Below are 16335 nucleotides of genomic sequence, written 5' to 3' on the forward strand. Positions count from 1 at the left end.
ATTCCTGTCTTACGTTGCAATTTATTCGAATAGATTTGGTATACAAAACACGAAGACAAAGAGAAATAGAGAGAAAGATTAAGAGAGAGAGAGAGAAAGAGAAAAGAGTGCCTTCATTTGTAGTGCAGTCGTGTTCAAGATGGATACGAAACAATCGTCCTCTTTCGTTTCGGTCTCATAGTCTGGTAGTCCTGTTGTAGCAGCTACGAAAAATAAGTATTCGCTAGCATCTTATCAATTGATTTCATTATATGTAATCAAAGAGAGAACAATCTTACAGAAAAATGTCCTCCCCTTTCAAAAAAAAAAAAAAAAAAAAAAAAAAATACCTTTCCAAGAGACGACGTTTCAATTCTGGGGGATATGCGACGTATATGTAATGATCTGGCATTTCTTCGTTCGTAGATGTTAGATTATCGTCATCACCATCCATTTTTCTTCTATCTATCAATCTACCCTCGCCATGACCACTCTGATCGTGTAACGATGACGTACCCGTAAGACTTCCATCGTTGTAACTTCCCGAATTGTCGAGCCTCTCTTCGTCTCCGGTACTACAAAGGTATAATGAGAAAATAAACAATCTATTTGAAATAAGTTTATCTTGAATTACTAATTTAACATTGGGTAAGCTGGATAAAATTATTACAGTAAACTCCCGTATAACTTTTAGTTAATATTTAACACGTTCGTATGAAATTAATAAGTTATATGACAATTTTTATTAATCATCAATTTTTAATTTACAATTTTATTATTCGTAAGAATATATGTATTGGATATGTATGTATATATATATATATATATATATGTTGAGAAAAAAATGGTTTCTTTTTACCGCAAATTATTCTTAACGCATTTGCATCCAAGCGCGGAATAATCCGCGAGCTGCGATTGTCTGCTATCACCGAATACGAGATAATTCGCATAAGAAACATTTGTTTTTCTATCTGTGAGTACTTGTTGAACGGTGATACATGCTGGTTAGTCGTAAGTCTTATGTCTCTCGGATATTTCAACAAGAAAGACTAATTATAATAATGATGCAAATAGGTTAATAACACAATAATCAACAATTTAAAACAAATAGCAATTATAAATGAGAAATAATTTGTAACGTATATAAGATAACAATGTAATGCTCAATTAATCTTGTAATAGCATATAACAATTAGCAGATAAGAATTAATACGTTACGATACTTTAAATACAACGTAAGTAAATTTCAACTTAATATATTATTATTATTATTATTATTTGGTTTCTTTTTATTGGATAATATTATAGAGAGAGAGAAAGAAATCTCCCATTTGTTATTAATTAATCACATAAAACGTAAATTATTATTACATAAAACAATCACGCTCTTTTGGTCAATTAGTTTCACCCTTTAAAAGGTTCAATTTTTAAATAAAAAATGAATTTCCGAATTTAATATACGAAAAGTTCATAGGTCAAAACGTTTAATTACACTTAAAAAAAAAAAAAATGTTGAAAAATATTATCAAATTATTTGATAAGTATTATAAACCTCTCATATCTAAACATAATATCTTTAATAAATATAACAACAATCAATGATTTACAATTCGTATGATCATTCCATGATAAATGATACGATTATTTTCATATTTTTTTATTTTTTATTTTTTTTTATTTGTCTTCTATACTTTTTTGTTTAGTAAAATTCCTTAATTCGGCAAATATGGAGTGACTCATACATATCGCATGTTGTATGACGCGCGAATCGTTTTATATATATATATAAAAAAAAAACAATAAGTTTTTTGTTATACGGGTGTTTACTGTATTTATATCATCGACTTTAATATCATCGAGAAACTGAATTTTTTTGGGGGTTTTTTGTTTGTTTGTTTGTTTGTTTGTTTGTTTGTTTGTTTGTTACCCCCAGTTGCACGGTTAACGTATTACATACTTGAAGAGAACCCAGATGACGTAATAGCAGGCATAAATCGAAGTGCAGAAAAGAGCCATAAACGTAGCGAGCAGATACCAAGGTGTCTGACGTTGTTGTCGTTTAGTATCCTCCCAATATCTATCACAACTAAGGTACCAACAGATAGCCCGGTTAAGTTCACCTAATACAACAAAGAATTAATTTATAATACATTATGAAAACATTTGTTATTTTGATAAATAAATTAAGTTCCCAATTAAATGATTAAATAGATCGTTTATTTAATTTAACGTACCTTCGATTTCTTGAAAGTCTCGAACCGAAAGATTTGCGAGAAGTCCCGCGATACAATCGCGGACGAGTATCTGTCGACAAAAAGCTTGTAAATAATAGCATTTTCTTTTCCGATGTAAAAATGTTATATTATCTTGGATTATTTATCGAAAGTATTGTTGTACAGATTTGTACATAATTATGTATGTTGCGATATTTAATAAGAAGACATATATATGTATTATATTAATTAATGAATTTGTCATTTTTTCTGAACTACGTATACTACGTGCGTCAAGAAGTGATGTAATTTCATGAAAAAAGAAAAAAGTATTATTTGATAAAATAATAAAACTTCAAAAAAAGTCAAATAAATTCATGTCTTATCAAAAATATGACGTTGCAGTTCAATGTTCACTTGCAATTCCAAATAAAATGCGATGTGAATAAGATTTTAACATTAAACGATAACAAATTTCAAAAGTTTTTTTTTTTTATATGTAATGTTCCCTCTGTGGTCACTGTCATATTTGCAAATAACATTGGTAAAGGAGTAAACCTTGACACACAGTTGTTTTTTTTTTTTTTGAAAAAAACCGGCCACAAAAAATCAACTTTTTTTTTAATGTAAAAAAGAAACACTATTTATAGAAGTCATTGTCCTTTGTTATTGTCAATTTTCGATTATATTTGAGTGTGAAAAATGATACTAGCATAAAATACAACATCGCTCGAATAATCTCGAGTGTGCAAAATTTGGCCGGTTTGGCACGCTCGAATTAATTCAATCGTGCCAAATCGGCATTGATTTTAATGCGAGAGGTTTAAATATTCGATTAGAGGTAAAAAGAAAGAAAAAAATGAACGTAGAGAAAAAAAGCTAACTTCACATTGTAACTTGAGCTTCTGAAGTTCCTCGGGCTTGCAATTCGATTTGAGTTTCCTAAGATGTATCCCTCTGCGTCTTTGTTTTTTATCAACGGCAGGTAGGGCAGATTCTACCAGGTTTTCCTCGTCATCGTCTTCTTCATCATCGTCATCCTCGTTATTTTCGTCATCCCGTTCGTCATTGTCGTCGTCTTCATCGTCATCGTCTTCGTCGTCTTCATCGTCATTGTCACACGCGTCACTGTTATTTTCAGGACCAGCTATCTCGTTGCGACGATAAGAAGATGAGGAATCGGCTAGTCGATGATTTTTCAGGACGTCAGCGTCGGCACGTCGACAATACGAACGTTGCAGGTCGTTTTTCGTAGCTGCAAGTGCGCAGGATTTGTCCGTGGAAGATGAAGATGAAGGACGATAATTGCTCCTTCCTACATCTCGCGAACACGGAACTACCGAAGTACTACGTTGTTCCGTATTCTCCTTCCACACCTTTATATTCAAACACAAATCCTATTAATTATCTCATAATTTAATACTACAATTACAAACTCATTTGATTCATTCAAAATTTGATTATTATATACAGGGTGAGTTACTGTATTCAAAAAATGTTGCCTGCGTGGTTAAGGGGACCTTCTACTCTGCAATTAAAAAAAAATTTTTTTTTTTTTTTTTACATTTTTCGAATGTATATATATGTAGAAATATTGTGTTAAAATTTCAAAAAGATCCGATGTCTCTAACTACATTTTTGGTGCCTGAACGTAACTACCTCGGACCGCTTTCCTGAGCGTTCGGCGCGCACGGACGACTCTTATCTTGTTCAATCCCTTTCTCTTTCATTGTTTATTCAAGCAGTTTTTTTTATTGTAATCTGTATAATCCTTCGTATTGTCAGGTATATTTTTCGGGGGATCAGACATAGAGAAATATATAACTGTCTGAAGATGATGATATATAGATTATTAAATTATGATGATGTTAATGGGCTAATAATTTGAATAAAACGTGGCCCATTGCTGGGCCCATTAATCGGCCAATGATCAACTACCATTAATGGGCCGATAATAACTGCCGGTAATGGGCCGATAATAACTGCCGGTAATGGGCCGATAATAAATGCCGGTAATGGGCCGATAATAAATGCCGGTAATGGGCCGATAATAAATGCCGGTAATGGGCCGATAATAAATGCCGGTAATGGGCCGATAATAAATGCCGGTAATGGGCCAGTAATAAATGCCGGTAATGGGCCAGTAATAAATGCCGGTAATGGGCCAGTAATAAATGCCGGTAATGGGCCAGTAATAAATGCCGGTAATGGGCCAGTAATAAATGCCGGTAATGGGCCAGTAATAAATGCCGGTAATGGGCCAGTAATAAATGCCGGTAATGGGCCAGTAATAAATGCCGGTAATGGGCCAGTAATAAATGCCGGTAATGGGCCGATAATAAATGCCGGTAATGGGCCAGTAATAAATGCCGGTAATGGGCCAGTAATAAATGCCGGTAATGGGCCAGTAATAAATGCCGGTAATGGGCCAGTAATAAATGCCGGTAATGGGCCAGTAATAAATGCCGGTAATGGGCCAGTAATAAATGCCGGTAATGGGCCAGTAATAAATGCCGGTAATGGGCCAGTAATAAATGCCGGTAATGGGCCGATAATAAATGCCGGTAATGGGCCAGTAATAAATGCCGGTAATGGGCCGATAATAAATGCCGGTAATGGGCCAGTAATAAATGCCGGTAATGGGCCGATAATAAATGCCGGTAATGGGCCAGTAATAAATGCCGGTAATGGGCCGATAATAAATGCCGGTAATGGGCCAGTAATAAATGCCGGTAATGGGCCGATAATAAATGCCGGTAATGGGCCGATAATAAATGCCGGTAATGGGCCAGTAATAAATGCCGGTAATGGGCCAGTAATAAATGCCGGTAATGGGCCGATAATAAATGCCGGTAATGGGCCAGTAATAAATGCCGGTAATGGGCCGATAATAAATGCCGGTAATGGGCCAGTAATAAATGCCGGTAATGGGCCAGTAATAAATGCCGGTAATGGGCCAGTAATAAATGCCGGTAATGGGCCGATAATAAATGCCGGTAATGGGCCGATAATAAATGCCGGTAATGGGCCAGTAATAAATGCCGGTAATAAACCGATTCTTATAAAATTTAATCCACATATTCTACACATGAGCTGTAACAAAGTGACGGAGAGTTTTTTCTTATATTTTAATTTTTACTATTTATTTTTAGTCAAAAACAATAAAAAAAGGTCAAATTTACGTTTTTTTTTGTAATTTGTCCACCATTTTTTTATTTATTAATAAAATTTTTATATAAAACTGTCACTTTGTAGCTGAAGTCATACAGAATATAAAACCATTTTACTTTTATGTTTCAGGTAAGCCATTCTCAAGTTCTGATGGAGCTACCAAAGCACTAAAGTTTTAAGGTGTTTTTTTATACTACTGTTTTTGCAATAAAAAATTAATTAAAATGAAAAAATAAAAATTCATTTATATAGTTTAAGACTCAATTTAACAAACCCAACAACTTTTAGATCGATATCTTTTATAGTTTTCTTGGAAAAAATTCGCGAAAATAGCCTTTTTTTTAGGTGCTCAGAGTAGAAGGTCCCCTTAAACTAAATTAGAAAGCAAGTGTAATAGTAAATATAATCCAATCACATTTGAATATACTTTTTATTTAACGTACTTGTATATCGGTATTGAGATGACCCCCATCATCGTCCTCGTCGTCCATCGAACTTTCAAAATCACGATTTCCCAATACTTCGCATCTCATAATGTCGCAGTAGTCGGCAAGGCACACGGCGTCTTCCGCCTTTAGTTTTCAATTCAAAACAAGTTGAATATATTGATCTTTTTACACTATTTTTGTTTGTTCCTCTTTTAAACCGATTTTATCAGGTTTATTTATTCTACCAATATCGATTTTCTCATTAATTCAACCCTATTTTCGATACAAGTCTGACGTAAAATTGCGGTCATTGATGACGTTAGTATCTATTACCGTTAACTACTTTCTTTTACAATATTGATTTTCTATTTGATTAAAGTTAATAAACCGATAAAATAAATAAATAAATATTTGGAATAAATCATTGTGATAAATGACAGGTATTTAAACTTACCGTATTAACGTTACTTTTGTGTCTGTTATCGAAATGCGCGTCGAGATGTTTCTCCGCGTAAAAGGATTTGCCGCAGAGGCCGCAGGTCCATTGCGACGGTCTGTGCTGATGTTTTGCTCGTTGCTGAGGTCGAAATATATCTCGACTTTCGTGAAAGGGACATTCTAAGGGTAGCTCCACCTGATATTTTTTCAGGATAGGTATCCATCTCTGAAATCTCGACAAAGTTTAAAACTTTGCTTTGTCGTCTTAACAAAATGAAGAAGAACAAAGAAAAACCAACAAATCAACAATAACAAGTAGACTCCATTATAACGCGTGATTTTTATTCATTCAATTGCATTACAATTAATTTTTCTGATCACTTTTCGAAAAACAAATTCTCTGTTCTTTTTTTCTTCTAATAATTTATTATTATTATTGAGATAATAATGATAAATAATGTAACATTCAATTCATAATGCAACTTTCATTTTTAAAATATTAAGCATTGTATTAAATATCGGATTATGTAAACATATTAATCAATAATATGTTTGTTGTTGTTGTTGTTGATGATGATGCCCTTAGTAGCACAAAATATTGAAAAATATTGAATACATGTATATTTAATATTAATATTAATATAATAATTAAATATTCATTATATTTAATTACATATTATAATATATATATAATAATATAATATTATATATATATTAATAATAATACTAAAAAAACATTGAATCTCCTTTTAATATTAAATAAACATGTATTCAATATTTTTCAATATTTTGTGTTACTTAGGGGTGTTTGATAAATTCCAATTATAAAAACTGATGTTATACAAGAGTCTACTATATTAATTAAAGTATTTTACCTTGTGAACTATCCTCCTCACTACCGAAGCACGATCGCGGGGGCATGATATTTTAAAAACACTTGGACCTGGCCAGGGTATCACTGACAATAGCAAAACTGCCAAAACCTAAAATATTACGAGTGTACTCACTTTGATTTCTAATTTTTGGATAATTACACAATATATATTTCAAATATTCTCTCTCATCTATTTATCTCAACAAACGTTCTAACTTTATCTTTGATAAGTAATTAAATAGTCATCAAAGTTTTTACAAGAAACATAACTATAAACTTAAATGTGTGTATAGAAGTGGAAGAAGAATCAATGAAACACGTACTAAGTATATGTATACATATATATATATATATATGTATGTATATATTATATTTGATTATTCGTTCATGCAATCCGACACAATTTGGATGTTTTAACTTCTTGGGAAAATGAGAAAATCAATTGTTCGTAGCATTGATTTTTTTACACAACGATAAAAATATAATAATATTATATATTTATTATTTCACGTAATTGGTATTTCATAAAATGATAAAAAAAAAGACAAATAATTGACGATAATTTAGAGTAATTTTTTATTCTTATATATATTATTATATTATAATAACATAATAATATAATAATAAATAAAATTATAATAAAAATTAATAAATATATATATAATATAATATAATATAATAAAAATTAATTTAAAATAATTATAATAAATATAAATAATTATAATAATTTATAAATTATCAATGTTCTAATTGATCAAAAAAACATCAAATAAAAAAAAAAAGCAAAATAAAAGAAATAGAATCACAGGGGTGTATTAGGATCGATCGATTAGGTCAAGTTAAAGCGACTTATGTTAGTCGGATTATCGACAAGCACAATTTGAAGGAAAAACGAGACTTAATTTACCTCGAGATGAAAAGGTTGGGTCTTCATTCATAGCCCAATGCTTCGTGCAAGAGTAATTTCGCCAGTTATTTCGTTAATTTTATTCTCAAGATTATTCCTACGAGCTTTCCTTTTGTTTTTTTTTTTGTATGTGCACTAAAATCTTTCGATTATTATTACTCTCTTTTCCTATTTCACAACGTTCTTTTTTTGTTGTTGTCTTTCCCCAACTAAGATAACTTAGACTTTTAGACAAGAACTGTGTAACGAGAACGAACTAGAGGGTTGAACATCGACATGGCGTTCGTGCACGGCTGCCTCTGCCCCTTTTCTCACCTCAATTTCCCTCAGGGACGTCACTCTTCAACGATGGACCACGTGTTTTTCCTTCTTCTTCTTCTTTTTCTTCTTCTTCTTCTTCTATTACTACTACTAGTACCAAATACACTTGTATTTTCTTTCACGTTATTTTTCTTTTTTTTCTTTTTCTTTTCTTTCTTTCTATTCCCCACGTGAATCTTATCGTTGACCTCTTTTTATTATTATTCTTCAACTTTGTTTCTTCGATAATCAACGAAATTTCTCATTATGAAGAAATGTAAAGTTGAAAAATAATGTAATATAAATATATATGTATATATTTTTATTTTTGTTTTTTTGTTAATAATTAACAATAAAGATCATTGTTTTCATTAATCAAACATTTAATAATAATCATCGTTAAACGTCTTCTTCTTCTTCTTCTTCTTCTTCTGCGTCTCTTGGTATTTCTCAAACAAGATTAATTTATGTTTTCACAATGTAAAATAACATTTATAACACAAATAAATGACCTTATCTTGAACTTATAATATACTACGGTGATGCCAAGTTTCATAGAATTTTAATAACGATTGGAATTTTCATGTTTCCTCGAAAAACGAACGATACGGCTCTGATTAGGGCGTATTGCGTCGGCGTCAATAATTTTTAACATCAAACTTTGTCGACAATTTGCGTCGGCGCATAGTGAAAATTTTTCTTTTTCTTTTCCCTTTTTTTTTTTCTTTTTTTTTTTTAATCGACGCGGGAGTAGTATAATACGCAAACCATGTACATAATATAACATCGTTTAAATTACATATCAATAATTGAAGAATTTGTAATCTTTACGTTAATTATACTTAACGATTATGTAATGCAATGTGCAAGATGACGCACACATTCAATTTTTCCTTCGTACAAATTTTATGATACAATAAATGATACATACAAATGATTCAAAATCAATTTTATTATATATTGATGTCCGATTAAAGTTCGTGCTATATAATTTTGGAATAGTCTCAATTCATATATATATACTTAAACTGAATATAAAATAATTAAGTATGTTAAATATTCTTATCGTAAACAAATATGCGAATCATTCAAATAAATGTATTACATAAAGATTTTTATCCAATGTGCATTTTATTTATATAAGAAACTACGCTTAACATACATATTATGCATTATGCATTAACAAGAAATGTAAGAATTATATGCTATTAGAATAAATTGTTTAAGTCTTATATATTTAATTTATAATATTATTATATATATTATTATATAATAAATAATAATATATTATATTATATATATAAATAATAATACATATTTAATATTATATTATAATAATTATTATATATATATATATATATATATATATATATTAATATTATAATATTATTATATTATATAATATAATAATATATATAATATAATATAATATAATATAATATAATAGTTATATATTAGATAATATATTATAGTACATATTATAGTTATTAATTATTATTACATATTATATAATATATAATAATAAGTAGATATCATTTATTAATATATTATCGACTAATTATTATAAATAAAAATTAGTATTACTTTTTATTATGATTTATATTCGTAATGAGATTAAATATGAAAAATCGTTATTACAAATATGAACAATTATTAAATTTCATCAAAATTGTATAATACATTAAAATGAATGATACAGTATCGAATGAAATACCTTATCAAATGTAAACTCGTAAACAAATGATACCTGATTTCAGTCAAATATGTACCCTAGTATCAATTGAAATAAAAAAATAACCAATGAGAAAGAAAATAATGACTGACAACAACCAATAAATTACAAATTTACGCTTATCGATAAACCGAGTTCAAAGAATAATAAAATTGACGAGTCTGTGATCAGAAATAAAAATGTTCATAGTCATTCTTTATGATAACGTTGTCGACGACAACAGGTCGTTCTTCAGAAATTTAATGGTAGGGGTAAAACGACTATATGTAGTGGTACATATGCGTATCTATTCACATAACGTTGTAGTAGTGGTTTGCTATAAGTAATTATGTCTGACGGAGATTCTCAGTTTAACAGTAGAAAACGAGTACGTTTGTACGGTATTTAATTAGAAGATTAGGTGAAAAAAACACTGACTTTTTTCTCAGCAACCAAAATTCAAATCAAAAATTTCATATTTCTCCTTATAGAAAAAAAAAGAATAACAGAGTGTGAAAAGTTTTACAGTTGTCATCAAACGTAAGGTAAATAATTTCTATTGTTTCATATAGTCAATATTTATTAAGAATGACAGTCTTATTATATTGTAATTACTTTTTTGAAATATATTCATTGCAAACTAAAGGATAAGTAGAACAAGGAATATATATATATATAAATAATATAAATAAAATATATAATATAATATAAATAAAATAATATATATATATATATTTTAATATAATATAAATTATAATATAATATAAAATATAATATAATATAAAATATAATATATAGTATAATATAATATAATATAAAATATAATATATAGTATAATATAATATAATATATAATATAATTAATATATATATTATTATATAATAATTATATAATATATAAATAATTAATTATTAAATAATAATAATATATATACATATATATAAATATAATATAATATATAATATAATATATATGTAAAGTAAAAATTATTAAACATATAATATCACATAATCATCACATAATTCATCAAACGATTTATGAATGAAAATATCTTGCGTTTGGTCAGTTATTCTCACTTTTTATTATCTTCTTGACAAAAAAAAAAAAAAAAAAAGTAAAAATAAAACAAAAACACACACACAATTTTAACACATCCACGTTAAAATTACAAATTTATTTGACACATATTAATTTTTTATTATACATATGTAAATTGTTTCTGAGATAATTTTCAAAACATAGTAAATAATGATAACAATAAAAGGTGCTATATAACGAATATGAGATAAGAAAAGGCTTTTGCACTTTGCTCTTATTTACTTCAACACTTGTTACCACACACAGATACACAGACAGACAGACAGACAGACACAAACACATACACATACAGTTAAAAATTGTCTCTTTTTAGAAGACAGAGGATGAAAGTGACTTGTGTGTAGTCACATAATTACAAGATAGATGATATATTAGAAGATAATTTCAAGATAGATACATCTATTTTTTTTTTTGTCAATTTTGTGTGTTCTTTTCTCTCTCTCTCTGTTTTTTATATCTTATTATAGTATGCTTGATATTAAAGTTATCTTGTAAATTAGCTCAATTTATTATTTAAGATAGTTCTATAATTTTTATGATATGCCACTAACATTCATATCATTTTCTTTTATCTATCTATCTATCCATCTATCTATCTATCTATCTATCTATCTATATATATATATATATATATATATATAGATAAACTATGTTTTTATGTAAAAAAAAAAAAAAAACAAAATGATTTTCTTTGGCCGTTTTTTTTTTTTTTTTTGGTTTCAAAATCATTGCTACTTTAAGGGGTTGATTTTCTTGAAACAAGAGAAGAAAATGAACTTAAAACACTTTCCAAATATACGATTCAAATAATACATATATATTCTCACAATAATTCAATTAGTTATCGTTTATTTTCTTTTTAATTAGATAATATTTCTCAACGATCCAGAATTCTTATGAAAATATGAAATCGTTGAGGAATCTGTCACATTTTATCAAAAGACTCGAATCGACATTTAAGGATGACGTTAAAATACAATTTTATAATTGTAAGCGTGGTTACATGCAATCGAAAGAAAAAATTATTCGAGATAATAATGGTGAATTAATCATTCCATCACCCTACGGTGCTATTACTTATCCCAACATGTATATACCGGAATATGTTTGGCGTAACGTTAATACATTTCCAAAATTAACTGCATTGGTAAGTTTGTTTTGACTTATTCCTTTGAAATGTTGAATGAATTCGAATGATAAACAACAACAACAACAACAAAAAAGAGAAATAAATCAAGGATAGTTTTGATGGAATAATTATTTTCAGGAATGTGGTATTACTGGTAGGAAATATACGTACAGTCAAGCAAGGGATGCTACCAATTACATTGCAAGGAGTTTGAGAAACTTGAATTTTAAAGAAGGTGATGTTATTGCTTTGATTGCACCGAATTTGCCAGAATGGAGTTTAGCATTCCTTGGTATTTTGGAGGCAGGTCTCATCGTCACAACGATCAATCCACAATACACAATTGGTATATATTCATTAAATTATATTCAACACTAATTATACTGATAAATATTATATTAGTTGATTAAATTAAATGAACACATTGATAATCGTTGACTTGAATTCACGTCTTTTCAAGTTCTATTTCTAATTGCCGTTGACGTGATTCACAATGTCATTTGAAATTTTCAAAGTTTTCTAAAAATAAATTTTTATATACATATATATATATATATTTAATTTTTCATACATTTTAATATTAATTTAAATACATAAATATTAATTTTACCTATTAAATTTATATTTAATTATTTCAATATAATATTTAAATAATTCTATTTTATTATATTATTATTATATATTTTATCATTTAAATATATAATAAAAAAATTTAATAAATATAAATATAATAATTAAATAATTCATTATGTTTGCCGATACTCAGTATTAAAAAAGAGGAAAAAAAAGAAAATATGTCGGCCACGAATGTGTTAATTAACCTCTTCTTCCCGTGGCATTTAGCTCGATGAAAATCAACGTATGCTAAACAAACTAGAATAATGTTTGTTTATAAATTGTTTATTAATAATCACAATACGAATTAAAATGTAGATGTTGAGTTTGACTCGCGATATTCGTGTTTGAGCATGAAAAATCTTCATCGTCAGTTAGACTCGCTAAAGTACCGGAAGGGAGGGGTTAAACTAATATTGTTTTTATTATTATTAATGAAACTTTTAATAAATATTATCATTAGAGGAAATAAAAAGACAATTGGAGTCATCTAATGCGAAAGGTATCATCACGGTAAGAGAAATTTGTCCAATTGTACAAAAAGCGACAACAAAAATACAATTGGGATCATCCATCATCGTTATCGATGATCAAACTGGTCCCATGATGGAAGGAGTGATACCTTTTCAGGTATTAATTATTTCATGTTTACAATTAATATCATTCTTCTTAATTCTTTCGCTTCGACAATCCAATATGCCGCAGATGTCGGATATATCCGACGCCCAAAGCGAACGGGTTAAATTTGAACGCCTTTTGAAATACTTTGAAAAATCAAAACTTACTTCAATTCTAAAGAACAATAACGTTATGCAATTACTATAATGAAAAGTAACGAATTAATAATCAATGGATTTAAACATTTGTTGTAGGATTTGATTAATCGTGGTAAAAATTTGCCCCCATTGAAACCCCTTAGTCGTTCTATAAATGATCTCGCAGTTTTACCTTTTTCGAGTGGGACAACAGGATTACCAAAAGGTGTGATGTTAACTCATACTAATTTAATCGCAAATATGGAAATGGTGAATGCATCAGTTGATCCACAAATATGGGTTCAAACGTCGGATGGTAAAGCAACAAAATTTCACATGTGTTTTAATTGATATGCCTAAAAAAAAATTAATAGACTTCTGTAACTTCGTCAATTATTTATTCAAAAATGATAATTATAATAATTATTATTATTATTATTTTAACAGGTGTTAATCAAGAAGTTATACCAGCATTCTTACCATTCTTTCACATTTTTGGCATGAACGGTATTTTGTTACCTTGTCTGATGGCTGGAGTAAAACTCGTTACACTACCAAAATTCCAACCGCATACATTTATCGACGTTCTCGTCAAACACAAGGTACCAACATTTGAAATCAATAATAAATGAACGAAAAGAAAAGAAAAAAAAGACAGAGATATTTTAAAATGTTTTTACTCTTTATGGTTATAATCTTTTTAGCCAACAATTTTGATATGCGTACCACCAGTAATAATGTATCTATCACAATCACCACTTATCAAAAAAGAATATATTTCGAATGTACGAAGTGTTTTCAGCGGTGCAGCACCAATTACGAAAAGGGACGTTGATATGTTTTATGAAAAGTATCAATTGAATAACAGTAATTTCAAATTTGCTCAAGGTAAGTAAATTCTACGAATTTGTCATTAATTCATATTTTTTCTATTTTATATAATATTAGTCACGTCAAAATCTATATATATATATATTATATACCGTGATTTATACTTTGGAAACACTATATTAATCATCCTACATATTTAAAAGATTGATTTTTCTAGGCTATGGATTAACGGAATGTTCACCAGTGTCATTTATCGAAAAAACTGGTTTAAAGTATTCTAGTATTGGAAAGAACGTTTGTGGTTGCGATGCAAGATTAATTGATCCCATAACAAACGTAGATATATCTGAACCCGGTAAAAATGGGGAATTGTGGATTAGGGGTCCTCACGTTATGAAAGGTTACTATAATAATCCGGCAGCAACTAAGGATATATTAGTGGACAATGGTTGGATGAAAACCGGCGATATTGCATACTTCGACGAGGATTATGATTTTTTCATAACCGATAGATTGAAAGAGTTGATCAAAGTCAAAGGTTTTCAGGTAAGTCGAGACCCCAACAAGGCTACAAAAAAATAACAACAAATGTTTAACAATAATAATTTTAATATAGATCAATGATAGATTATTTATAGACATTTTTAAGTAACAAAATGCTTAATTTACTTTACAGAAATCAAATGTTTACATGTAGTAGAAATTTTCAATTCAAATGGCCGACCAGTCTAAATGACTGGTCTGGTATACCTATATCTAATGTTGATAAGATTTATTGTAAATTTTAAAGATAGAAATAATCAATCATCTATCAATATCATATAAATGATAATACGTTCCATGTCCATGATCCACTAGGAAAAAGGGTTAAAAAGCAACGTTTTGTTTTTCCTCTTAGGTTGCACCGGCAGAATTAGAAGCAATTTTAAGAACACATCCTGACATACAAGAAGCCGCAGTAATCGGTATTAGTGATGCTAGATGCGGAGAAGTACCAAGAGCTTTTGTTGTATTAAAAAATGGCAAAAAAGTTAGTGAAAAGGAAATCAAAAATTTCATTAAGGATAAAGTTTCCGAATACAAACAACTCAATGGTAAATTTTCTTTCATTTTTCTCCCTTTCTCTTTCTCTCTTTCTCTTTCTCTCTTTTTCACTTCTTTTCTTTATACGAATGGATACATTTTAGGTGGTGTTTCATTTATCCAAGAGATTCCAAAAATCCAACTGGCAAAATTCTACGAATGCAAATCAAGAAAGCATATCTTAATGGAGATCTATAGAATTCTTAGAATCAATGATATTTTAAATTACCTGACAATAATTACTTGACAATATCTAGGTGCCATTTGTTTTAAAATAAGTTTATACTTATAAGCATTCTATTGATTATATGCAAAACAAGAATGATTCCATAGTAAAATAATTTAACTTGAAATTATTTAATTTTTAGAAATATTATGGATTGTAATATTATTTTTTATACTAGTATTTAAAATTAATTAATACGAATTTGTAGATCATTGTGTGGAAAATATTTTTATAATAAAACATCAATATATTTTATACGTTAAAAATAATACCGATAGAAATTAAAATTTCTTATCTATTAACGTTACGTCATTTGGGTTTAATTAATTATTATTGTTTTTCTTAAATTTAAGTATTAAAAAATGCATTGAGATTACTGTGAGAAAAAATAAAACATGTGTGCATATCGCACAAGTTAGAAGTGAAACCATCAAATAAACAAGTTTCGAGGATATAATTTATTATATAATATTATTATCTGTACTTTTAATTTGTAATTATTTATTTAATTATAAAAATATGCGCGCCTGTATGAATGCAACCCTCCAGACACATTTTGAAAATGTTGCTTGCGAGC

At 28.5% G+C, this 16335-nt stretch overlaps 2 protein-coding genes across 2 annotated transcripts; one reads left to right on the forward strand and one right to left on the reverse strand.

Annotated features, from left to right (window-relative positions):
- Nucleotide 1: 1 nt before the first annotated feature.
- LOC107067107 (uncharacterized) lies at nucleotides 2-8874 on the reverse strand. The gene is made up of 9 exons (XM_015322317.2): nucleotides 8011-8874; nucleotides 7105-7212; nucleotides 6246-6455; nucleotides 5807-5935; nucleotides 3077-3568; nucleotides 2214-2283; nucleotides 1937-2099; nucleotides 330-554; nucleotides 2-203 (listed from the first exon to the last, which is right to left on the reverse strand). The coding sequence occupies exons 1-9, from the start codon at nucleotides 8035-8037 to the stop codon at nucleotides 176-178; spliced, it is 1452 nt and encodes a 483-aa protein (XP_015177803.2). The 5' UTR covers nucleotides 8038-8874; the 3' UTR covers nucleotides 2-175.
- A 1468-nt stretch (nucleotides 8875-10342) lies between these two features.
- Nucleotides 10343-16027, forward strand: LOC107067155 (putative 4-coumarate--CoA ligase 1). Its single transcript, XM_015322401.2, is given in 11 exon segments — nucleotides 10343-10566; nucleotides 11987-12266; nucleotides 12387-12594; nucleotides 13327-13493; nucleotides 13736-13934; nucleotides 14066-14220; nucleotides 14323-14506; nucleotides 14667-14995; nucleotides 15348-15543; nucleotides 15637-15663; nucleotides 15666-16027. Coding segments are annotated over 10 exon segments (1773 nt in total). The 5' UTR covers nucleotides 10343-10566; nucleotides 11987-12023; the 3' UTR covers nucleotides 15731-16027.
- Nucleotides 16028-16335: the final 308 nt, after the last annotated feature.

The sequence above is a fragment of the Polistes dominula genome, unplaced genomic scaffold (assembly GCF_049000335.1).
Source record: "Polistes dominula isolate Pdom_NZ unplaced genomic scaffold, Pdom_raw_medaka contig_79, whole genome shotgun sequence".
Taxonomy (NCBI): Eukaryota; Metazoa; Arthropoda; class Insecta; order Hymenoptera; family Vespidae; genus Polistes; species Polistes dominula.